Source organism: Sarcophilus harrisii, chromosome 2, assembly GCF_902635505.1.
Source record: "Sarcophilus harrisii chromosome 2, mSarHar1.11, whole genome shotgun sequence".
Lineage (NCBI taxonomy): Eukaryota > Metazoa > Chordata > Mammalia > Dasyuromorphia > Dasyuridae > Sarcophilus > Sarcophilus harrisii.
Genome location: NC_045427.1, coordinates 574336230 through 574361220, shown reverse-complemented (window position 1 = coordinate 574361220; position 24991 = coordinate 574336230). Strand labels below are relative to the sequence as shown.

General features: G+C 35.2%; 1 protein-coding gene across 3 annotated transcripts in view; it reads left to right on the top strand.

Annotated features, from left to right (window-relative positions):
- The first annotated feature begins 263 nt into the window (after positions 1-263).
- Positions 264-24991, top strand: part of PDZD8 (PDZ domain containing 8) — a 104525-nt gene continuing 79797 nt past the window's right edge. For 2 of the 3 annotated variants that reach the window (XR_004232488.1, XM_031955932.1), the window contains exon 1: positions 311-1184. Coding sequence is in view for 2 of the 3 variants with exons in the window: in XM_031955932.1 (XP_031811792.1) it covers positions 331-1184 (854 nt within the window). In the remaining variant the exon portion in view is untranslated. Of the gene's footprint in view, positions 1185-24991 lie in introns of all 3 variants that reach the window. The other variant, XM_031955933.1, reaches the window with a different exon arrangement.

Sequence of the window (24991 nt, the reverse complement as noted above, 5' to 3'; positions counted from 1 at the left end):
CGGGGCTTCCGACGCAACGTGCCGTTCGTCCAATGAGCGCGGGCGGGTGGGAGGTTACCCGTCCCGCGCCCTCCCCCTTTCCTCCCTCCGTCCGTCCCTCCACGGCCACCCCCACCACCAGCCCGGGGAGAGGAGAGGGAGACGCGGGCCGCGAACGGGGCTCGACCACCGGGGCCCGGGCCTGAAGAGGAGGCCGGGGGAATCGATCTCCCCGACCCTACTACGCCGCCCGATGTCCACAAGATGGAGGCAGCGGGGGCGGCGGCGGCGTGAAGGAGGCGGCGGTGTCCGGGTCCGGGCCGGAGCAGGTGCCTCGGCGGCGGCGGCGGGATGGAGCTGCTTATGATCATCACGGTGTCGGCCCTCGTCGGCTGCTTCCTCACTCTCCTCGCGCAGTTCCTCCTGATCTATCAGCGAAAGCCCCAGAAGCCGTTCTCGCCGTCCGCCTCCGACTGGGGGGTCTCCTACGTCACCCCGGCGCCGGGCCTTCTCCTCGGCGACTACCTCTATGGCGCGTCGGGCCGGTCGCCGAAGCCCCCTGAGCGCGGCGGCGGCGGCGGGCTCCAGGTGGAGACGCGCTCCGTGGAGACCTGCTACTTCCTCAACGCGATCATGCTGTTCCTGTTCCGGGAGTTGCGGGACACGACCATGGCCAGGCGCTGGATCACCAAGAAGATCCGGGTGGAGTTCGAGGAGCTGCTGCAGAGCAAGACGGCCGGCCGGCTGCTGGAGGGCTTGGGCCTGCGGGAGGTGTCGCTAGGCCAGGCCGTGCCCCTCATCAAGATGGTCCGCCTTCTGCAGCCCGTGGTGCCCTCGTTCGCCTCCGAGCCGGAGGGCGCCGACAGCGCGGAAGACCCCCCGGCCGCCAGCCCGGAGGAGCTCATCTTCGAGGTGGACGTGGAGTACAACGGCGGCTTCCACCTGGCCATCGACGTGGACCTGGTCTTCGGCAAGTCCGCCTTCCTGTTCGTCAAGCTGTCGCACATGTCCGGGAGGCTGCGGCTCGTCTTCACCCGTTTGCCCTTCACCCACTGGGCCTTCTCGTTCGTGGAGGACCCGGTGATGGACTTAGAGGTGCAGTCCCAGTTCGAAGGCCACCCCATGCCGCAGCTCACCTCCATCATCGTCAACCAGCTCAAGAAGATCCTGAAGCGCAAGCACACCCTGCCCAACTATAAGATCAGGTGAGAAAGGGCCGGACCGCGGGGGGGGGGGGGGGGGGGCATTGAAGCTGGGAGGACACGCCGGCACGGCCGCAGTCCGGGGGTGATGGGCGTAGAGATGGGGGCTGGAGTTGTCCCGGTGCCGCAGGAGTTAGCTCCGTCTCTCCCCAGCAGCTGTCTGCATTGAGGGCATCAGCAGCCCCAGCTTTTGCATCCCCTCGTTTTGGTCCCTCTGGGAAATTGCACTAAGACAAGGTTTTGGGTGTTACAGACATGTGTAAACAAGCACAGGGTAACCGACTTGTCCCCAGGGTGTATTTTGTAACAGCGTTTGAAATCGGCTTTGCTTCCATTTGCAGAAAGTAGCGTAGATAGTCACAGTTACGGATGCAATTTCTTCACCCTCTCCCAATCAAAAAGAATAACCTTTGTAATCATCTTTCTTGTCTTTCTGGTGCAGCTACTGCATGACACAGGTGGGAGACCATCCTTAGCTCCCCAAGAGTTTATTCTCTGTTCTGTAGTATATGATCTACAAATACATGTACTGGAGCCAGTATACAAGTAACTTTAACTTTGCACAATAACTTAACTTTTCCGAGCAATTTTCTAGCTGTTGCCTCATTTTATGTGCGGTATGATCTTTGATTTCATTTTTTTTTTCCTCATTCATGGCCTTTTCATTTAATAAACTTGTAGGGAAAACAAGGGGTTAAAATGCATGCCGCATTTGTTTATTACTCTGGGAAAATTAGCTTTATTGGGTGGAATTCAAAGAGGCTTTTGATTTCATGTTATTTTAAAGTTACTTCTAAAGTTTTTTATCCCCAACACACTTGAGTTTTGTATATAATTTTTAAAAATCATAGCATAGAATGCCAAAATAATGCCATAATGATACATATTATAGGATCTTGTGCAGGCTATTCTCTGGGTAACATCCCTCGTAACTCTTTCCAGAAATATATATACTGCCCTTTGTCTCCCATGCTATTGTTCAGTCAAGTCCAACTCTTAGTGACCCCATTTTAGGGTTTTCTTGGCAAACTACTCTAGTAATTTACCATTTTCTTCTCTCATTTTATAGATGAGTAAACTGAGGCAAACAATCTTAAGTGTTTTGTTTATAACCATACAGTTAGTTTCTGAGGTAAGATTGAACTCAGGTGGTCTTGACTTTGGATAGCTTGCTCTATCCACTAGAATACCTAGCTGCTCGGTTATATTAGAGTGATTTTAATAAACTGAAGGGATAATAAAAATATGATCAAATCTCTTATCTGTACTATTTCAAAGAGATAGTGACACAGGTAACGTAGAACTTATTTTGGTGCTTTGGGACTTTTTAAATTGGCAATTGTATTTTGTTCTTATATTAATTTTTTTTTTCATTTCTAGAATATATTAATTGCTATTAAATTGAAAACATGAAAGTATAACAGGTGAAATCTAATTAGGATTAAAGAGTTAAGGAGAATTATGTTGTATTCTGTATTAGCAGAGTTATACTTCATCCCTGAAGTAGAACAAATTGTAATAGGTGATTGCCAAGTGGTCCCTTTTTCACTCTTATTGACTTTGGAGGAATTTGATCCTTTAAAAATTCTGTTCTTCAAAATTTTATTCTTTAATTATGTCGGTTACTAATCAGTTTTTTTTTGTTTTTTGGTTTTTTGTTTAAACATTAAGATCTTTATCATGGAAAGTTGTAGCTTCTGAGAATGTAAGTAAGATTTTGACAGTTTCAAGCTGTGTAGCTAAGTCTAAGGGCCCTAGATTTGGAATCAAGATCATAGATATAGATTTGGGAGGGACCCTTGGGGTCATCTATTCCAAAGTCTCCCTCCCCTTCCTCCTTCTCCCCATTTACAATTGAGTAAACTGAGGCCCAGGGAAGTGAATTTGTCCCAGACCTGGTTCTTGATTTCCTGGCTGCTCCCTTCTATCGTTGAGTTGAGACTCGGTTTTGACTTTCCTAAAATGAAAAGCTAGATTAACTCTGAGTTTCCTTCCACCTTTCAAAATCCCTGATGTCTTAAGAAGCAAATTTTACTTTTCTTTCCCTTCCAGAATATGAGTAGGCAAACTTTAACCAGGTAAATAAAGATTGTCTAATTGAGCCATTAGTTATTTTTATTCTTTTCAAAATAGCTTCTGGCAGAGATAAAGTCTACAAATCTGAGTCTGGTTTTCAAATAGATTTCAAATAAATTAAATAATTATGACTGGAAAGAGTAGACAGAATAAGTTGGCACTCTTTAAAGGTTTCCAACAAGAAGCATGCCATTTAAAATATAGCAAAATTGCTCAAATACTTCTAATTTAAAAGTGTCTTTAAATAATAGACAATTTAAACTGGCTAGACTTGGAGTTTTAAGTCTTGAGCTAAGTAAAACATAAGACCTAAATAAAATGATAATATCTCCTTTTTAATAAGGAAACTCATTAGTTAAGTGCACAAATATTTGCTTTTAAACAGTAACCAAAAGTAAGTTAAATATATAGTCTATATATTTACCTTCTAAAATTTAAGGAAACTCTAATGAATGCTAATAGGAAGCTTGATCTCTTAAATACTATTAGATTATTTGATTGCTGCAATATTAATCCCTATAGTTTAAACATTGGATAGCTGCAATTTCTAAATAGGAATTGTTAATTTATCCATTTAGATGTCTAATACAGTGAGTAAAGGAGTGGATTTTAGGGAGTCATTGAAGAATTTTGAGCAGGGAGAGTGAAATGATGAGAACTGTTCATAAAGAAAATTGATTTAGTAGTGGTGCTTGTCAGGAAGTTCTTAAAAGAGCCTGAGGAGGTTTGAACAAGAGTGATAATAATGGGAATGGAAAAGAGCTTTGAGAGATTACACAGGTGGAATTTACAGGCATTTTTTCCCTCAAACTCTTTTGCTTTGATAACAACAATAATAACAAACCTATTCACTGTAAAGTTTACAACCTGCTTTTCTTACCACAGCTGAGTTGAGAGCTGGGTAATAGAAGTTCCTCATCTGTAGATGAAAGTTAGGGATAGATGACCTTTTGAGTTTCTGTACAGTTTTAGATACTTGGTATTATTCCCATTTTATAGAGGACGCTACTGAAATCCAGGGAGGTAAAATAATCTTGTCTAGGAATTTCAAAGTTTATCAGACTAGAGTGAATTCAGTAGTACAGTGGGTAAAGCATTGGGCTTGATGGAGTCAAGGAGACCTGACCTCAAATCTGGCCTCAGATATTTAGTTACTAGCTTTATGACCCTGGACAAGTCATTTACCTGTTTGTCTCAGTTTATTCATCTGTAAAATGTACATAATAACAGTATCTACCTCCCAAAATTGTTATGAGGAATCAAATGAGATAATAGTTGTCAAACACTTGGCACATAGTAAATTAATGCTTATTTCTTTGTCCCCAAAGTATTGACACTAGAATTTGAGCACAGATCTTTCAACTGCACAATGAATGTCTTCTTTTGTATATTACTTTTTTACTTAATGAATTGCTATGTACTTGCGAGAATTTTTCAGATTTTAATTGATAGGAAAAAAATTGTTTTGGGGGATATTGTTGTGGGGATAAAAGGACAATATAGTAGTAAATTGAATTAGTCTCTCCCCCCCCCCCCCAGTCATGTATTTATTCTTTCTCTCTCCCTCCCTTTCTTCTTCCTATCACTCTTCCTTTCTCCCCACATAAATACATTCATTTATTTACATAAGAATTCATGAAAAAACAATGTGGAATAAGAGGACAGAGGTTCATATTTCACTATCAGCAATTGCTAAATATGTGACTATAGGCACAGTGGGGAGAATATCTATATACTGTTTACTTCACAGGGTTATTGTCAAGAAGGTGCTTTAATTAGTCAGTCAGTAAACATTTATTAAGCACCTCCTATATATCTGGCACTGTACTTTGTGGATTAGAGAAGCATTGTGGATACAGAAAGAAACAAAAAAATAATTCCTGCCTTCAGGAGCTTACAGTTTAATGGAGGAGGTAATATGCTAACATATATAAAACAATAAAATAATTAACAGAAGAAAGACACTGGAATTGAATTAAAGAAGGCTTCTTGGAGAAAGTAGGATTTTAGTTGTTAAAGGAAGCCAGGAAAGTAAGCAGAGAAGAATAGGGAGAGTGATGGCAGGGGTGATAGCCAGAAAGAATTCCCAGAGCCAATAGACTGAGGATCTTGTTTGAAGAATAGCCAGGATGTCAGTGTCATTGGATCAAAGAATATGTGTCAGGGAATAAGTATAAGAAGATGGAAAGGTAGGAGGGGGATTGGGTTATGAAGGGTTTGAATGCCAAACATTATTTTAAATTTTCTCCTAGAAGCCACTGGAATTGATTGAGTAGGTAAAATGCTTTCACCTGAGCTTTAGGGGAATTACTTTAGTAGCTCAATGGAGGGTGGATTGAAGTGAGGAATGACTTTGAGGCAAGCAAAGTCACCACCAGACTACTATAGCAATCCAGGTTTGAGGTGTTTTGAAGGCTTATACTGGAATGATAGCGGTATCAGAAGAGAGAATGGAGCTGTCCATATTTAGGAGATATTACAAAAGAGAAATGGACAAGGTTGGGGCAACAGATTGGATATGAGGAATGAGAAGTTGTGAGAAATCCAAGAAAACCCCTAGGTTGGAAGCCTGAGGGACTAGGAGGATGGTATTACCTTAGGATACCGCAGTGCCAGGAAACTAATCACTTCCATTTGAATTGTCTTAGATTCTAAAGATTACCTGGCAGGATAAGATACCAGACACTGAGGTCCTTTCTCAAACTAAACTGCCAAATATTCCAACTCTACTGCAGAAGGCATTGCTCCGTTGAGCTGGCTGCATTGTTTGAATGCCAAATGTATGCTTGCCAAAAAGGCTATTTTATAGAGAATTCACACAGGGCAAAAAAGTGATCAAAGTGACACAAGGACACTGAAGATCTCTTTTAAGAATTTTAGAATTGATTGTGTGATATAGGAGACATTGGCAAAGGATTGCCTAGCATGGCATGCCCTCATTAAAGAAGGCTATACTGTATTTGAATTTAACATAATGATATCATTTTGATCCTTTTTGAGAATGAAGGACAACCAACCAGCCAGGTAGAAGACAAAGGGAGGGACTTGGGGGGGGGGGGGAATAAAGAGTTCAGTTTGGGATATGATGAAATTAAGATGTCAACTGAATATCCACTTGGAAATATCTGAAAGGCATTTGGAGATTTGAGGAAGTTGGAGCTCAGCAGGGAGTTTGAGGCAGGAGGTAAATTTGAGGGTCATCAGCATAGAGATCATAATTAAATCCTTGGGAGCAGGAGCAGCTCGGTGGTACAGTGGATAGAGCATCAGCCCTGAAGTCGGGAGGATCTGAATTCAAATATGGCCTCAGACACTTAACACTTCCTAACTGTGTGAGCCTGCGCAAGTCACTTAACCCCAATTGCCTCAGCAAAAAATAAATAAATAAATAAAATTGAAAAAATCCCTGGAAGCTGGGATCACCAACTGCACTAGTATAGAGGGAAAAGAGAAGAGGACACAAGATAGAACCTTGAAAAACACCTATGGTTTTAACACCAGACTTTACTAGATTTGAAGTCCAAGAAAAATGTTTCAAAAAGACCTAAATTAGGTTTAAACTAGAAAGCTTTTTACAAAGAAGAGATTCTCTTCTTTTTTGCCCCTACCAAAGGAAATGGCTCTTGAGTTACAACTCATCATACCATAGCATGACATTCTAGGCAGAGAAAAAAACATAAGCAAAAGTGCTTAGGTAAATGAGGGGTATATTTAGGCAATTGGGGATACGTAGCAAAGGACCTCAGAAAGTGAAGTTTGATGGTGTGGACTTCATGTAGGCTGTGAGCAGGTAAGGAAGATTTTTTGAGCAGGAAAATGAATGGGAGAAGGACTCTTAGGAAGATTAATCTGGCATTAGGATTTAGTGTGGATTGGAGTAATTTTTTTCTTTGAATTGGAAACTTTGGATTTAGATTGTAATATTTATGGGAGTTTTCATCTGTGAGTTTCTTGAAGGGAGTGACTGGAAATTTCTTTTTCTCCCACTTTTTCCTCTGGTCCTAAAAGATCTGAACACTTCTTATAAGATCAAAAAGATAATGTTTGGGGTTTTTTGTTTGTTGGGTTTTTTTGTTATTGTTCATGATGTCCAGTGATTCTTAAATTGTTTTTTCTCTTTATCTCTTTCCAGGTTATTTGGTTTTGTTATTGGATTCTTGACACTTTCTCATTTTTTTTCAGTCTTTTGACTTTATTTTGATATTTCTTGTTGTCTCATGCAGTAATTGGCTTTTATTTATTCCATTCTAATTTTCAAGGAATGTATTGTTTGGGCAAGCTTTTTAAATTTCTTCTAACCTGTTTATTCCTTTTCCAGTTCTTTCTTCCATAGTCATTTTTTTTTTTTTTGCTAATTTTTTCCTCAGATGTTCTCATTTCATTTATAAAAAACATTTTAACTTTTTTTTCTTTTTAAAAAAAATTCTTGTTTTTTCTCTTTCTAGAAATTTCAGTTGAGTATGTGTTCAAGCTTTGTTTTCCTCTGAGGCATTGCTTGAAGATGTTTTAGAGATGTTCTCTTCCTCTGCATTTGTGTTTTAAGGATCCCTGTCACTATAATTGTTCATTATGGTGGGATAGTTTTTGTTTGTCGATTCTTCTAGCCTACTTCCTGACTTAGGTCTAGGCTCTGCCACACTTATGAGAGAAGGTCTGGACTGATCTTGTTTCATTTGTTCCCATTTCATCATTGAACACTCTTGGGGATGCCATTTGCTTAGTTGAGTTTCATACCAAGGTCTCCATGCAGTGAAATCTTTTCTCTCCACTGTTTCTCACAGCCCTTTTACAAAACAATACTGCTTATAATTTTTAACTATATTCCTGAGATTTTATAAAGAAGTTCCTATTCTAAATTATGTTTTTGACTGCTGTCTATTTACTTTACAAATAGGTCGAGTATATTGGATTTTCATTCAATATGTTCATGTTCACACTTTTAATTTTATGACATTTGCTTTATAGTAGTTAAATTTTGATATGAAACTGTTATAATACTGATGTCTTTTTCTCTATCCTTTTTCCATATTTGGTAGCAATAACTCGTTTTAACAGACCATTTTGGCATTTTAAATGTTCTTTTCTTTTTCTCCTACCTTTGTATTGATTTTGTTCTTTGCTTCCTTGGTCAATAAGCATTTATTAAGTGCTTACAGTGTACCAGGTAGTGTGCTAAGTAGGGATACAGAGGATGGGAAAAGACAGTCCCAGTTTTCAAGGAACTCACAACAAGCAAACAACTGTGAACAAATAAGCTCTTAATAGGAAATTTTTTTAAAAAAGGAAGAGACCAGAATTAAGGGTGGTCTAGGAAAGGTTTCCTGTAGATGTGGGGAGACTTAAAGGAAGCCAGAGATAGAGATGAAGAGGGAGAGAGTTCTAGGCATGGTGGGCAACCAATGAAAATTGAAGATAGTGTCTTGTGTGAAGAATAGCAAAGAGGCCAATGTTACTAGATTATAGAATATGTCAAGGAGGATTAAAGTATAAGAAAACAAAAAAGGTGGGAAGGGGCCCCATTGTGAAGAACTTTAAATATCAAACAGGATTTTATTTTTAATCCTGCAGATGGTAGGGAGCCACTGGAGTTTTATTGAATTAGGGGAGTGATATGGTTAGACTTGCACTTCAAATAATATATATTGTGTTTATCAAATAATGAGCTAATGTTTTCAGTTGTTTCTCATTCTTATCTAGGCTGTTCCATTGATCTATTTTTCTATTTTTTGAGCTATTATGAGGATTATCACTTAATTATATTATTTGAGATCTGAGAATGTTATGACTCTTTGATTCCTCCCCCCCCCTTTTTTCTTTCTCTTATACTTCTAGACAGACCTTTTGTTCTCTCCAATTGAATTTTATTCTGATTATCCATATAAAATATCCTTTTAGTGATATAGACAAGTAAATTGGGAAATGAATTGAGCACTCAATTCTAGTTATTTGTCATCACTTATTTCAGTAGGATTTTGTGGTTTTATTTTTATTTTGTGTAAATCCTGTTTGTTTTTAATAGATCACTTCCTAGATAGTTTATTAATTTTTAGTTATTTTGAATGTAATTTCTTTCATTACTATTTCCTCCAAAAATGAGATTTTCTATGTACAAATGCTAGTGATTTATTTTGAATCTTTCCACTTTATTGAAGCTGCTAATCACCTTAATTTCCTCTCTAATTTTTAAAAAGTAAACTATCATTTAGATAGAAATAATTTTCTATCCTTTTTGTTTAGACTTATAATTTTAATTTCATGTTCTTGTTTTAGGACTGGTTAGCTATAATTAGGATTTCTAGTCAATGTCAAATAATATTGGAGTGTCAAGTAATAATAGGGAATCATCCTCATTTTAGCTTCTAGTGTTTGTTCCTTGCAAATTAATTCATCCTAGAAATATATTTTTGGCCATATTGACCTTGTCATACTTAAGCTTGTTAGAGTTTCTAACATTTTTTGATAGCTGTTAGAACTATTTTATCAAAGACTTCTTCATATATTGCTATAAACTGTTATTCATGGAATTTTTTGTTTTATATATCACCTACTTTTCTTTATTCATGGTCACCAAAAATCTGTATTTTTTTCTAAAAATAGAGGTCAGCACATGTGCAAAAAATGTTTGTGGCAGACCTTTTTGTAGTGGCAAGAAACTGGAAACTTTGTGGAAGCCCAACAGTTGGAGAATGGCCGAACAAATTATGGTATATGAATGTTAAGGAATATTATTTTTCTATAAGAAATGATCAGCAGGATGATTTCAGAGAGGTCTGGAGAGACTTATCATGAACTGATGCTAAGTGAAATGAGCAAAACCAGGAGATTATTGTACATGGCAACAATAAGATTATATGATAATCAGTTCTGATGAACATGGCTCTTCTCAATCATTAGATGATTCAGGCCAGTTCCAATGATCTTGTGATGAAGAGAGCCATTTATACCCAGTGAGAGGACTGTGGGAACAGTGTGGATCACAACATAGCATTTTCACTCTGTTTGTTGTTGTTTGCTTGCATTTTATTTTCTCTCATTTAAAAAATTTTTTTCTTGTGCAGCAAGATAATTGTATAAATATGTATGACTATATTGGATTTCTATATATTTTTACCATGTTTAACATATATTGAATTATCCTTCCTAAAGGAAGGGGGGGGGGGGGATAAGAATAAGAGGTTTTGCAAGAGTTAATGTTGAAAAATTATCCAAGCATATGTTTTGAAAATAAAAAGCTTTAATAAAAAAATTAAAATAGAGGTCAAACTCCTTGGTTTATAGTTTGTATATTTCATACCCCTCTCTCACCTCCCATCCCTTTTCTCTTTTGTAAATATCAAAACAACATTTGATCTTATTTTTTTTCAGTTTCCCAAAATCTTTCAAAAATTACTTTAACCACGTTAGTAAATATGATTGGCTACTGCTCATGGACTGCATCTAGTTATTAAATTTAGTGTTTCCTCAATTATTTTGTATTTTTATTTACTGTGAGATATTTTCCCCAGGAATTCTCCTTAAAAAGTAGAAGCAAAATAAGTTTTCCATCCTTCTCACCATGATCCAATTATCATCCCATCCCATCCTAAATTGTAATCCTATCACTTCTTTGATCTCCTTGCCTCCAAAATGGCCTTTTAAAAAATATTTTATTATGCTGAGCTTTTAAGATTTCCTCAGCCTTATAGCTTATTCTAGGCTTCAACTTATTCTGATAGTTTTTTTTTTTTTTTTTTAAAGATATCTTTACAGTTTGGTATTTATCCTCAGTCACTTGCCCTTATATCTAGATGTCTCTCTGTGTTTTTTAATTTCTCGTTGGTCAGTTCTTGTGTAACCATATCAGTCTAACCCTCTTCTTCTCTTTAGAATGATTTCTTCTATTTTTAGAATTTCATTTCTGAGCTCTCCCACCCTTCTTGCTTAACTTCTCTATGGAAACGTTAAGCTTTTGGATCCTACTTATTCTTTTTCTAAACCCTATGAAATCTGCCCCCCTTAAATCTAGGTTGTGTTAAGTTTAAAGCTGTGCCCAGTTTTCCATTTCATCTCTTAATTATGAATTTCATCATTGTTGGAGTTATCCCTGTGCTTTCTGCTATTCCTGCTTAGTTCTTCCTCATTAATCGAAATCAGTTCTGAACAGTAACCTTCAATTACTGTGTCCAATTTTTGAAGAATGAAATTATCATTTGGGCAGATCACAAACTTATATTCTCTTCTGTTGGGAGAGAGAATATTTCAGCATGTTTAGAGAATTGACATCTATTACTATAATAACATACTTTTGTCTTGGGTTTGTGATCTTTTTTTTTTATATGTATCAAATCCCCCTTTTCTCTACATGATGTTCAATACAACCTGAGACAATATTATCCCTATAGATCAAAGTAATCTGTATGGGTCTCACCCCCTCAGGTTCCTAGATTTCCTTATACAGTATGTCTTTTTCATATACAATGTTACTCTACCATTCTTTAAAAAAAATCTTATTGCCTCCTTTTGAATAAATGTGCCCTTTCATTATCTTATACTAGTTATGATACGAGTCGTGAATCACAGCCACACCTTTTAGACCAAATTTGTCTAGTTCATCTTGTTAATTACCTCTTTGTTGGATATTTTTGTAGAGATCTCTAATATAGGCTCTATTACTAGTTTTCTTTGATATCTTCTTTTGTAATTTACTGGAATTTTTTTTCCCCCTTTCTCTTTTGAGTATAAAGCCCCTTTCATCAATTTAAATTTTATTTTAATCTCTGGAATAATTTCATTTTTTTTGTTTTTGGCAAATTGCTCCTCTGCTGGTGACTCATTTTATCCTATTCTGTTCTTTTTGAATGGTGTTTATTCTTCCAGAGTATTATTTTGCATTTTTGCAGTGTATGTTACTTTATGTTTTATTTCTGTTTGTACAAGCATGAATATCTTATTTTTGAGATGGTTACATTCGCATTAAAGTTATGGAATCTATTTTCTGTAAACAGAATATAACATGTTGATATAGTTACACACTGCAGATGTGTATGATAGATTAAGAGAAACAGTTGTTAAAGAACATAAGGATTGTAAAAATGAATTCTATTTTCCCAAAGGATCTGTTTGTTTTTTTATTTTTAATTTCTCACTTGGCACAAGAGAAATAAAAACTGACTAAAATTTCATAAAATAATTTAAAACAATAAAGTATTATTTCAAACTATTTCAAATGATAATAGCTTACATTAAAAAATAGTTGCTTTTAAGATTATTGCTTTTAAACTGTCTTGATTTTACCCCCTGGTTTTTGTCTTCTTATTTCCTATCAGAGAACCATTCCTTATTTTAAAAAAAGACAAACAAAGCTGAAAGACACATCCCCCTAAATATGACATCATAGATTGAGCTTCATACCTATGGACTTCTTACCTCTCCACATGAGTTGGGGGAGGTATCATATATCTTTTTTTGGAACCCACTTAGTCTAATTTTTCAACATTTATTTTTGGGGGTTTTTGTGTTTCTATATTGTCAAAGTTGATATGTATGTTATGTTCCTCACCCTGTGTACTTTGCCTTGTGTAAGTCTTTTCCATTCTTATGTTCATCATGTTTGTTACTTGTTAGAACATGCTAATGTTCCATTCCATTCATGTGCCACCTTTTGTTTAGCCTTCCCCAGTGGATGGGCCTTTACTTTATTTCTAGTTCTGTGCTATTGTAACTATATCAGTCCTTTTTAACAGTGCCCTCTTTTTGTTATAAGGATAGAATCTCTAGGTCCAGAGTATTGATGTTTTAGTCATATTATTTGCGTAATTTAAATTGTTTTTCAGAAAACTTAAACTAACTAGCTTGTATTTTCACATTCCTCCCCAACACTGACTATTCCTATCCTTTGTCATCTTTGTCAATTTGTGCTGGATAGGAGATAAAGATTCAGGGTGGTTTAGATTTGCATTTCTATTATTAGTGATTTGGAACATTCCCTTGTATGGTTATTAATAGTTTCCAATTATTATTTTATTGCTTGTTCATATCTTCTTGTTGTGTGGGATCATTTTTGGTCTCATGTGTTTCTCCTGTCTATTTATCTTGGAATCCAAACCCTTGTTGATGATGCTTGATACAAAGATCTTGTTGACCATTTCCATTATCATAGATGTGTTAAATTTGTTTGTGTAAAAACCTTTCAGTTTGACACCATCAAAATATTTATTTATTGCCTGTTTTCCTTATTTGGTTAAGAATTTTATTCCTACCCATAACATTGAATTGATAATTTAATATTTTTCTTCTAATTTTTTAATGGTGTGATCCTAATATTCAAGTCACATCTCTATTTTGAGTATTATATAGAGTATTTGTTTAAGGCAAAATTCTGTCAATATCTGACATACATGTAGTGCTTTGTGGCATAAATAGAATATCTTATTTATATTACATAAATATTCATAGTGTATATATAAAGTATGTTGTATATGCTTATTCAAGGTATCTCCTTGTACCAAAAAGTAGACACAATACAAATAAGTAAATAATGTGTTTTAAACTTGAATAAAATATTGAGTATTGTACAGTCATTAATTAGATATTTAAGTTATTTTGCCTATATTCTTCAAATTTAATAGGATTTTTATTGGGAGGGGGGGATAATTTTATTGGCCCAATTTTTGGTAGAGTAGGAAAATATCTTAATGTGTTTTTTTTTTTTAATCATTAATGTATATGCATTAGTTAGTTTATTAATAATGTTTATTATATCAAATTAATCAACAAAGGAAAACTTAACTCTTATCTATAGCATGGTATCTGATATTCTTAAAGTGCTGAAATTTAGAGGACACTGACAACATTCCTTCAGCATATAGCTGAATTGAAGGTAGCACTTAATAGCAAGATTGATTTTTTTTTTTTTTTTAAATAGGAAGCTCTTAAATGGCTTCTACTTTTTCCCTCCAACTACTGTCCCCTTGTTAAGGTCTTTTGGGATACCTATGTTTCAAGATCTCTGTTTTCCCCCAAGCCCTTTCAGTTGGATTTGTCTTGTTAATTTTAGGGTCATCTTCACTGTGATGTTTGCCCTAGATTTGAAAAATCCTGGTTATGGTACTGAATATAAGTTTGATGTCAGTTCTACTATCATTTTCAAAAGAGAAAAGCTGTGTCTTTTCTTTTAAGACCTAGAGTGAGGTTGGAAGGGTAAGCACCATTACTAGACAAGAACAGAATAAGTCATTTTCAGTAAAGTAGTGAATAGATTAGTACCACCTTGTAGTTACTAGGAAACTTTTAAATACTATCTACTGAAAGATGGGGAGTAGGGAATGCAGAGAATTCCTTTTATTCCTCTGTGTGTCTCCATAGACTTTGTAGACTACTGCCAGTAAGTAGTCTACGGCAGAAAACTCTTCTGTTAGGATAAAATCGTTGGCTGAAATAACCCTCACTAGTGCATACCCTTTTCTTTCTTTCTTTTTTCTTTTTTCTTTTTTTAAACTAAAGCTTTTTATTTTCCAAATATATGCATGGGTAATTTTCAACATTCACCCTTGAAAAATCTGGTGTTCCAAATTTTTTCCTTCTCTTCCCCCTACCCCTCCCCTAGACGGCAAGCAATCCAATATATGTTAAACATGTGCAATTCTTCTATACATATTTCCACAAATATCTCTTTCTTAATTATTTAGCAGGTAGGGTTCTTGCTTTAGCTTGTCCCTGTTAATGTCTGATCTGCTTAAGCCTCTTGTAAACACAGGTTAAGTCCCTGTAGGACATACATATTTTATGTTGCTGAACTTCTGGTCCCTTTCCTTAGGGGTCACAGTGAGTAATGTGTAATAAATCCAAGAAGGTAAGTTGAGGCTAGGTTGTGAAGTACTTTAAAAAATAACAAACAAAGGAGTTTATAGTTGATCATAGAGACAATAGTTATTTGAGGTAAAGTTAGGAGAGTATAATAGTGAGATCTTTGTTTTATGAGCATCGCTTTGTCAGCACTTTGGATAATGCATTGAAAGTGGGAGAAACTTGAAGAAGGGAGGTCAATTAGGAGATTACAGTTAACCCTTCTACATCACTGTTTTCCCATGACAATTTTAATGTATTGGTAATTGGCATAATAAAGGGGAAGTTTGGGGAAGTTATGTGGGAGCTGCAAATGACCCAGAAAAAGTTTAAAAACTCAGAAATGTATAAAATATATATATAGTATTATATAATATTAACATTTTTTCTTTCAAAACCATAATAATTCAGACATAATTTTTCTAGTACAAAGAGAGAGCCAAAAATTTTTTCACAGATTTTTCAGATTGTGGAGGTGCTGCCACCTTAACCTCTGATAAGGAAGGAATAACTGTATAACAATAATTGAGAGAAGAAAGTGTTAGGACTTGAATTAGTATAATGACTGGGTGTGGAGGAAGAGAAGGAGATATGGTGTGGAGGTAAAAATGACAAGATTGAGTGGACTGAGAAGTCAAGAATGATGCCAGAGATGCAGATCTGATCAGTTTGAAGGATTGTGGGTATCTTAATCGAAAAGGGGAGAATTTGTAAGGAGGATAGTTTGGGGGGGAGAGGGTAAAGGTAATTGGCTCCATCGTAGACATGTTGATATTGAAATGAATATGGGACATCCATTTGCAGTGTCTAATAGGTATGGCTCTAATTTTCCTTAATACTAATTAGCTAGCTACCCTTTAAGTATACTTAGGGAGTTGGTAAGGTCAGTATTATAAAAACAGACACATGTCTTAGAAATGAGATTTTAAAAAAATCACATCAAAAACACAAGATATTTCTCCAGGGACAGATTTCATGCCTAAGTGCTAAGTCTTAAAGTAGTGCTAACAAAAGGTTTCTTTTCTCTTATTTAGTAGCTAAGTAAAAAAGCATATTTAAATTTTATTTATTTTTATTAAAGCTTTTTATTTTCAAAACATATGCATAATTTTCAACATTCACCCTTACAAAACCTTGTGTTCCAATTTTTTTCCCCTCCTTTTCCCCCCTTCCCTCTCCTAGATGCAAGTGATCCATTATATGTCAAACATGTACATTAGAGAAAGAAAGTATTTTTTGTATTTGTTTTACTATTGGTTCTTTTAGGTATTTGCATCGCAGGAAGAACTTGCTATTTAATAAATAATGAATTTCTCTTTATTTGTATAAAGTTTCTGTCCTTTCCATTCAGCATTGTTAGAATGTTTACTAGGTAATATTGGTAGCTGTTTTTGAGGATGATGTGAATATTGATTCCATATATATGTAGTTTAATAAGCAGATACATTTATTTTAAAAAGTTTTCTTTGTAGTTTGATTTGACATAAGAGCAATTATGTTGCAGTCAACTTCATTTGGTGGTAGAAAAGCATTAAGAAATTAAATGAGCTCACCCTTTTGCTCTCAACTGCTCCAAATATATCTAAAAACATAGTAAATTGAATCTTGATGGGAAAGTCCAAGAAAAAGTCAGTCATTTTTCCAGGCCACATCAGCACAGGGAGACAAAGACTGGCTATAACTCTTGTCAAAATACAGGTACATTTATATTTGCACATGTACATGTATATACACACACAAATATTGTATATGGCACTATACCAAAGTTTTGTTTTTCTAATGGGAGTAGACTGGAGGAAGATCAGGTAAATTTTTATTGATCGAAAAAATATTAAGCTTATTTAACAATCTGAGTTATAGTAAAGCTAACATGATACTAATTCTGGGACCTTTGGAATAATGTAGTCTTTTAAGGTTTTTTTTCTGGAAACAGTTTGGTCTATTGCAGTGGATCATGAGATTGAAAGACAGAGCATTTCTGTTCCATTCCTGATTTTACTGTTCATTTCCTTGATATGACCTTGTACAAGTCATTTTTCACTCTTTTCAAGTTTGTTTTTCCATCTCATCCCACTTGTATGTGTTTGTGTCTGTGTTTTTTTTTTCCCCCTCAGAAAACAATTGCTATAGTTTTGTCAGTTATGCTGTGGTTTTTGACCATGGTGTAGTGACTGAGAGCTGAGAATTTGAGAAATTTAGACAGATGGAAGGTTCAAAAAGGGAATCTTCGTATTGTAATTGTGATGAATCTATAGATATGAGAAGTTTATCTGATACAGAATTAGAGAATTATTTTTATTCTTTGAGCATCTCATCTTATTTAGTCCATTATCTTGGTGTATATGGGTATCAGCTATCTTGGAGTCAAATGATGTTAAGCATTCTCTTATGAACTTCTTCACTTATCTTGTTATCCTTTTTGTTCAATGTGTCTGTGAAGTTACATAAAGAAATTATGAAGCATTTGGGAATTTGGTTTTTATTCATCCAATTCTTATTAATCATTGTGGTTTTTGCTTATATAGAACAGCACCAAATTATGGAGTTCAATGATAGTGACCCAGTTGAGATCTAATTTAGATTACAGCATAGGTTAAGTTTATAGACAAAGAGGAAAGAAAAGTAGACTTCAGCTATCTCTGCAGGTATATTCAGAAGTCTTCTTTTCCATGTGGAATTCAGACAATATAATCTTTCTTTTAGAAGCAGATTTCATCAGTATTAGCCACAGTAAGTAATTTCATAAAAAGGACTATTTGTGCCTTTCTTTAAGCTTTTAGTACATGTGATTACTCCCATCCTAATTAATTATTGATAGTTATAATTAATAATAGTGAAGTTGGTGGTGATGATAACAATTACAATTAGAATAGAATAGAATCAGAAGGGTAGTTGAGAGACGATTCAGTGATCTAGTTTTGGAAGATGAATAGCCATCTTCTTGTACCTCAATATAATGAGATATATTTAATAATTTATAAAAATTTTTATATCAATTTTATAAATAGCATAATAATTTTGAATATAAAAGACATATGCGGGACTAGTTGAAGATCCTGGTTTTTGATGATTCTTGAATAATCCAGAAGTCAAATTATATGCAGCATTATTTATTTATTGATTGATTGATTGGTTATAGCTTTTTATTTACAAGAAACATGCATGGATAATTTTTCAGCTTTCCCCCATCCCTTCCCCCAGATGGCAGGTTGATCAATACATGTTAATATGTTAAAGTGTAATTTAAATACAATATATGTATACATGTCCATACAGTTATTTTGCTGTACAAAAAGAATTGGACTTTGAAATAGTGTACTATTAGCTTGTGAAGGAAATCAAAAATGCAGGTGGACAAAAAAGAGCGGGATTGGGAATTCTATGTAGTGGTTCATATTCATCTCCCAGAGTTCTTTTCACTGGGTGTAGCTGGTTCAATTCATTATTGCTCTATTGGAACTGATTTGGTTCATCTTATTGTTGAAGAGACTCAGTCCATCAGAATTGATCATCATATAGTATTGTTGAAGTATATAATGATCTCCTGGTCCTGCTCATTTCACTGAGCATCAGTTCATGTAAGTCTCTCCAGGCCTTTCTGAAATCATCTATGCAGTATTATTTAAAAGAGCTGGGAGGTATATGGTATGTTAGAGTTCTACTAATTAATTAAAATTTTAAAACAGGATTGGTGATGTTAAAAGCTTGGCTTTGAAAAATGACCAGTTCCTTCTGGATTCTTTATAACTTAGCAACCAATTAGTCCAGCCTTTATCCATCTGAAGCCTATCTGTTTAATATTAATATTCTTTCATTTACCTTATGATTGGAATAATGGAATCCCATGACATTTGAAGAATCATATTTATAAGTATTCCAAGGAATTGTGATAAGATTTGCAGTAGACTCTAGCAATTGTGACAGTCACAAATGCCATAAAATACCTCATTACCAGAGAGAGGACTATCAGAACTGAATATAGATCACAACATAGATTTTCACCTTTGTTGTTGTTGTTACTTGTTTTTTTCTTTCTTTTTTTTTCCTTTTTTGATCTGATTTTTCTTGAGTTGCATGATAAATGTGGAAGTATGTTTAGAAGAATTGCACGTGTTTAATCTATATTGGATTACTTGCTGTGTGGGGGGAGGGGGGAAGAAAAGAGAGGGGGAAATTTGAAACAAGATTTTACAAGAGTAAATATTGAAAATTATCTTTTTGTGTATTTTGAAAAATAGAAGCTATTATTTTTTTTTTAAATTTACATAAGTAGAAAAGGGATCTTTCATGTAAGAAAAATGAGGGAATATAATAGTTATATAAATCTGTATTATGTGTTTTATATATATGTATGTATATGTGTGTGTGTGTGTATTGCAAATGCATATATTATAAATAGTTGGTTAGATATAGTATCCACAAAACATTAATAGTGCCAAAGAAAGATCTCCAACAAACTTGGTTGATCCTTTATGGTAGATTAAAGAAAGAGCAGGGATAAGAGGACAGAATGAGAAGGCATAGATGGCTTACTATATCTGCATTGGACAGAAAGCACCTGTATCCAGGCTGATTGATGAGCTCACAGATTTTTGGATATATCTCTAAATTTCACTTAAGATAGAAAATTGTTAAGTACAATTCTTTAGTGATCTCTAGATGTCTATATGGAAGTCTATTAAGACAAAAAGCAACTTACTTTATTTTTTCAGATAGTTTTTCATTAATATCTTTTATTTTTATATTGCATAAAATTTTTGCTTTATTCTTCCCCGTCCTTGAGTTGGACTATAAAAACAAATAATTCGTTTTTTTAAATGAGGAGGAAATGAAGAAAAGAAAAAGTCAGCAAAACCAGTTGGTACTTTTTTTTTTTTTTTTTTTTTTTTTTTTAATCTGACACTGTATGAAGTGTTTTGGACCCTGAGTCCACCCTCTTAATTCTAGGATCGGGGTTAGGGAGGGGTTTTCACATGTCATTTTAGTGCCAATCTTATTCATTATGATTTTGCAGTTTTCATTTTCAGCATAGCACTTTGTGAAAAATAAGAATTTGTTCTTTGAATTTTTTTTTAAATTAAATGTTTTTTAATCAACAAAAATTTGCTATATTTTCTCTCAACCTCAAGTCCTGACTGCCTTTATTGAAAACAAAAGACAAATAAAACCCCTTTACATAACCGTGTATAATACATATACATATATACATAAATGTATGTAAAATATAAATACACCTATATGTCTCATTCTGTACTGAGTCACCTTTTAAGAGGTAGGTAGCATGGTTGGTAATTAGATTGATTAGAGTTCCTAAGTCTTTCAAAGTTGTTTGTCCTGATCTTTTTGTTGCCGTTGAATAAATTGCTCTTCTGATTTTGTTCACGTTGTTCTGCATCAGTTTATATAAGTCTTCCCTAGTTTTTCCGAAACTGCTCTTGTGGTTTGAGCCCCACAGTTGTTGTTTTCCTTTGAACCTGCTCCTTTCTGAGAAAAGTCTAGGGCCCATTCCTTGGTGGCAGTGGACCTGGGAAGATGATGCAAAACTCCTCTTTGATTGTTTTAGATCTGTGCCTAAGAACTGAATAGTCAAAGAAAAAGCTTCTACTTGGCACCTTTTTCCATTGTGGTGCTCCAATATTAATAGGGGATCTTAATGATCCCCTTAAATACAGCCTAATCCTGGGCTAGGATGCTTCAACAGTAGTTTTGCTGGCTAGACTCAGTCCCCAGTGTTCACATGCCTCTCTGTTTCCTTGCTGGAAAAATGACTTGATTTTTTTTTTCCTTAGATTTCCCTAATCAGAATTATGTGTGTTTTCTAGGTGTGTTTAGAAGATGTTTTTTTTTTTTTGGGGGGGGGGGGGGGGGGAGGGGGTTGAAAGGAGAGACTTATTGCATAGATCATTCTGCTATTCAGCCATCTTGCTGACATAACACCCCAGTAGGAATTTAGGGCTGGAGGAAGGAAAAAGGCAAGAAAAGAAATGAAAAGTCAATGAAGATAGAGTTCCAAATAGGGTATAAGAAATTAGAAACACAGACTCTTCATACATAAATCAGAAAGGAACCTTTGAGAATACTGAGTCTAATTGTACCTGTGAATTTGTGTATCTGCCTAAGAACAGAAGAAAGAGACAAGTGCCTATGTGAGATGACGCCATTAATTTTTTTTTTCCTTATTTTCTGGTGAGATAGGTGGGTATTGGTGGAACTTTGTTCTATGTGGGGAGAACATGCAATCTATTAAGTAGGGAAACACTCTCTATTCCTGTGTAAAGGGGCTTAACTGTGCCTCAGAATTTTATATTTTGTACTAGTAAGAATTTTGCCAAATATTCTAAATAAGATTTTATCATTCTAAGCAGTAAACATTTATTAATTACCTACTGTATGTGAGAAGTTATGCTAGGAATTAAGAATACACAATTTTTTTTAAAAAGTCACTTATTAAACTTTATTAATCCTGATCAAATGGGGAAAAAATTATAAATTATTGACCAATGTGGATTTAAAAACAAAAACTTATTACCTCCATTAACATGTCATGACTTCAAATTTGTTCTTTACTTAGCTTAGAATTTTTGGAAGATTGAGATGACTATTTTAGTCTACTAAGTTTTATGGTTAATTATATTATTTATATTTTCAAAGTCTTGCTTCTGAAGATTAATCAATTTCACGATTTTCTCTGTTGATGCTTTTTAACCCTATTTCTGTTTTTGTTCATATTGTCTATAGTCTATTCATATTTGAGCTATCCTTCTGCTTTTATGTATGGTCCACTTGGTCTGTTATTTATGAATAATCATGCCCATGATTATCTATCATGACTATGGCAACAAGTTTCCTACTAGAGAGAGTATTTCAAGCTGTGCTGAGCAGAAATATGAAACTATGATTAATTTTATCATCTGTTCTTCTTTCACTACACCAAACTACTTTCGTAAGAATTCTGTAGTTAGCAAATCTTTTTCTCCGCCTGGAATTGGGGAAATCTTAGCTAGTTTAAACAAAAATTCCTTTCTCACCTCAGCTGCTCTGGCTTTTTTTGTGCCCTTTAGAGTTCATGGTAGCAAACTGACCTTCCTTTTAGATCTCTCTTACATTCCTGTCTTCTTGAATTTATAAAAACTTAGCTCTCTCTATATTAGAGTATGAATCTGGCTAACCCTTTTTAGAACTAGGTAATTCTTCTCTGACATTGCTGAAAACAATGTGACAGAGGAAGCCTAGCTCTCTTTCTTTCTTTTAAAAAAATTATTTTTTTGCAAGGCAATTGAGGTTAAGTGATTTGCCCAATGTCACACAGCTAGACCTTGTTAAGTGTCTGAGGCCAGATTTGAACTTGTGTCCCTCCTGACTATAGGGCCAGTGCTCTTTCCACTACACCAACTGTCTGCCCCCTAGTTCTCTTTCTTACCATGTCTTCCAGACTTTCACCTTTCTGCTGTCCCTCAGCCATCTCTCTTCCTTGATGGTTCATTCCATGCAATTATTTATCTAGCCAGATTTTCTTGCTGGTTATCTACAAGCCCTTAGTCATTTCCACCTCTTTTTGGAAAGACATCTGAATCTAGTTTCTAATCCTCACTCTTACAACTACAATCTCCCAACAGAACAACAAAAACCCTTGGTGACTTCACTATACATGTTGACATCCTCAATCACACTCATCCAGTTTAATCAACCCCCTCAATTTCCATGATCATCTCATCATTTCAGTTGCATAGAAAGTCAGTCATACCCGTGATGTAATTATATCCATGATTACACCACTCCAAATATTCTACCCTCATAATCCCAACCTCAGAAATGTCTGTTACTTCACCCCCTTAAAATTCTTTATCTTTTCTATAACCTCTAGTCACTGAAATCCTTTCCATTTTCCCAATCCCATCATTCCTGCTCTGGTTTTCTTTTTTTCAAAGTACTGACCCTAGAATTAGCATGTTCAGCTTCATGCTTGTCTTTTGAATTCTCTGTCTCTTTGTCTTGTTTTCACTCAAGTCTTTTCTGCTCTGGTTTTCTTTTTTTCAAAGTACTGACCCTAGAATTAGCATGTTCAGCTTCATGCTTGTCTTTTGAATTCTCTGTCTCTTTGTCTTGTTTTCACTCAAGCTTTTTAAGACCCCAACAAATTATCTCACTCTGCCTTCTTCATTCCCTAATGGTCTCCCTACTTCTGTTTCAATAGTATTTTATTTTTCCAAATACATGTAAAAGACAGTTTTCAACATTCATTTTTTTACTTGGTTTTCTTTTCCTTACCTTCTCCCTTCCCAAGACAGCAAGAAATATGATATAGGTTAAATATGTGCAATTTTTAAAAACATAGTCTCCCTGCTTCTAGCCTCTGCTCCTGATTATATATAAAATTAGTAGCTAGGTACCCTAATTCCTCAGGATCAGTATTTTGTAACATCTCCCTTAAATGAAAGCAAACTGAAACAAAACAAAAATTTTTAAGATGTTCACCTACACTTGGTACTGTAAAAATATTTTTAAAATTAAAAGACTACTTTTGCTTTGATTAAAAGCCCCCTTCCCCCCCCCCCTTTTTTTTTTTTTTGGTATTGCTAAATAAATATCTTAATTGCTACATCATAGTATCCTCATCACAAAGATGAAAATGTTCACAAACACTGATTTTTAGAGAGGATAAACATTTAGTGAAATCTTGAAATAATTGGAAAGTTTCCTTTTATTTCTGACTTTACCACTAACTTCTTATGTGATCTTGGTTAAATGATGTACCCTCTAGAGCTTCTGGCTCCCTAAAAATGACTTTCTAGATCCCTAAAAATGAGAACAGACAATTTGTCAGGAAAAATGTAAAAGATGAACATCACCAGTGTTGTAGAAAGGATTTCTGAATTCTTGGGGTAATTTAGAGCAAATTGTTATGAAGATAAAGGGTATAATGGAGAGCATTGGACTTGGGGGTCACAAAGACCTGAGCAAATATTGCCTCTGACCCTTCCTAGCAATGCAGCATCCAGATAAACCAGTCAATCAGCTAGCACTTATTACAGATGTGACTGGGTGCGTGGCACTGTTCTGAGCACTGTAAATACAAAGAAAAGGGGAGGGGGCAGGGGGACCAGAACCTGCTGTTAAGGAGCTCATAACATGCAAAGGACTGTACAACCAAGTTGTAACCAAGATAGATTAGGAGCACTCTCAAAGGGAAGGTACAAGGATGAGGAAGCCCTAGGAAAGGCTTGCCGCTTCACTTTACATTTTGAAGATCTAGTTTATTCATATGTAAAATGGAATTGTAATAATAGCTCACAAGGTTGTTAAAGCACTATATAAATGTTAGCTATTATTAATGCTCATATTTTATGATCCCATATAGTCCTATATTTATGGTAAAGAAAATAAAACTTTCTACTTAACAGTGGCCCATGTAAAGCCCCAGAGCCTTGAAAGCGGTGAAATTTTTTCTAGACATTGCTCATTAAATACATGGTTTTCTAAGGAAGTTTTTATTTATTTTTAATATAAATATTTTGGAAATTCTTATTTTGTTTATTAAAATAAAGAAAATTAAAGAATTTTAATAAACAAAACTGGAACACTTTATTTTGAAAATAATGATTAAAAAGCAAAAGTTCATGACCATAAACCTTTCTTAAATAAATGAATTCCTTGAACTTGGGTCTTTTTATTAAGTTTACTTTATCTTTCAAATTAAACCAATTCTTGAACAAAAATATAATCTCTTGCCCTCTTTTTTGTTTCCTGAACTACTTTGTCTTTATTCATGCCCTTGTCTGTGATTATTTTGCATCTGACAGTAGAAGTCTTTTAATTTATTCATGCTTTTTGTAGACCTTAAGAAGCATTCTTATTTTTTGGTCCTTACTGCTTCTGATCCACTGTCATCACTGCTGCTTAATTCCTTATGG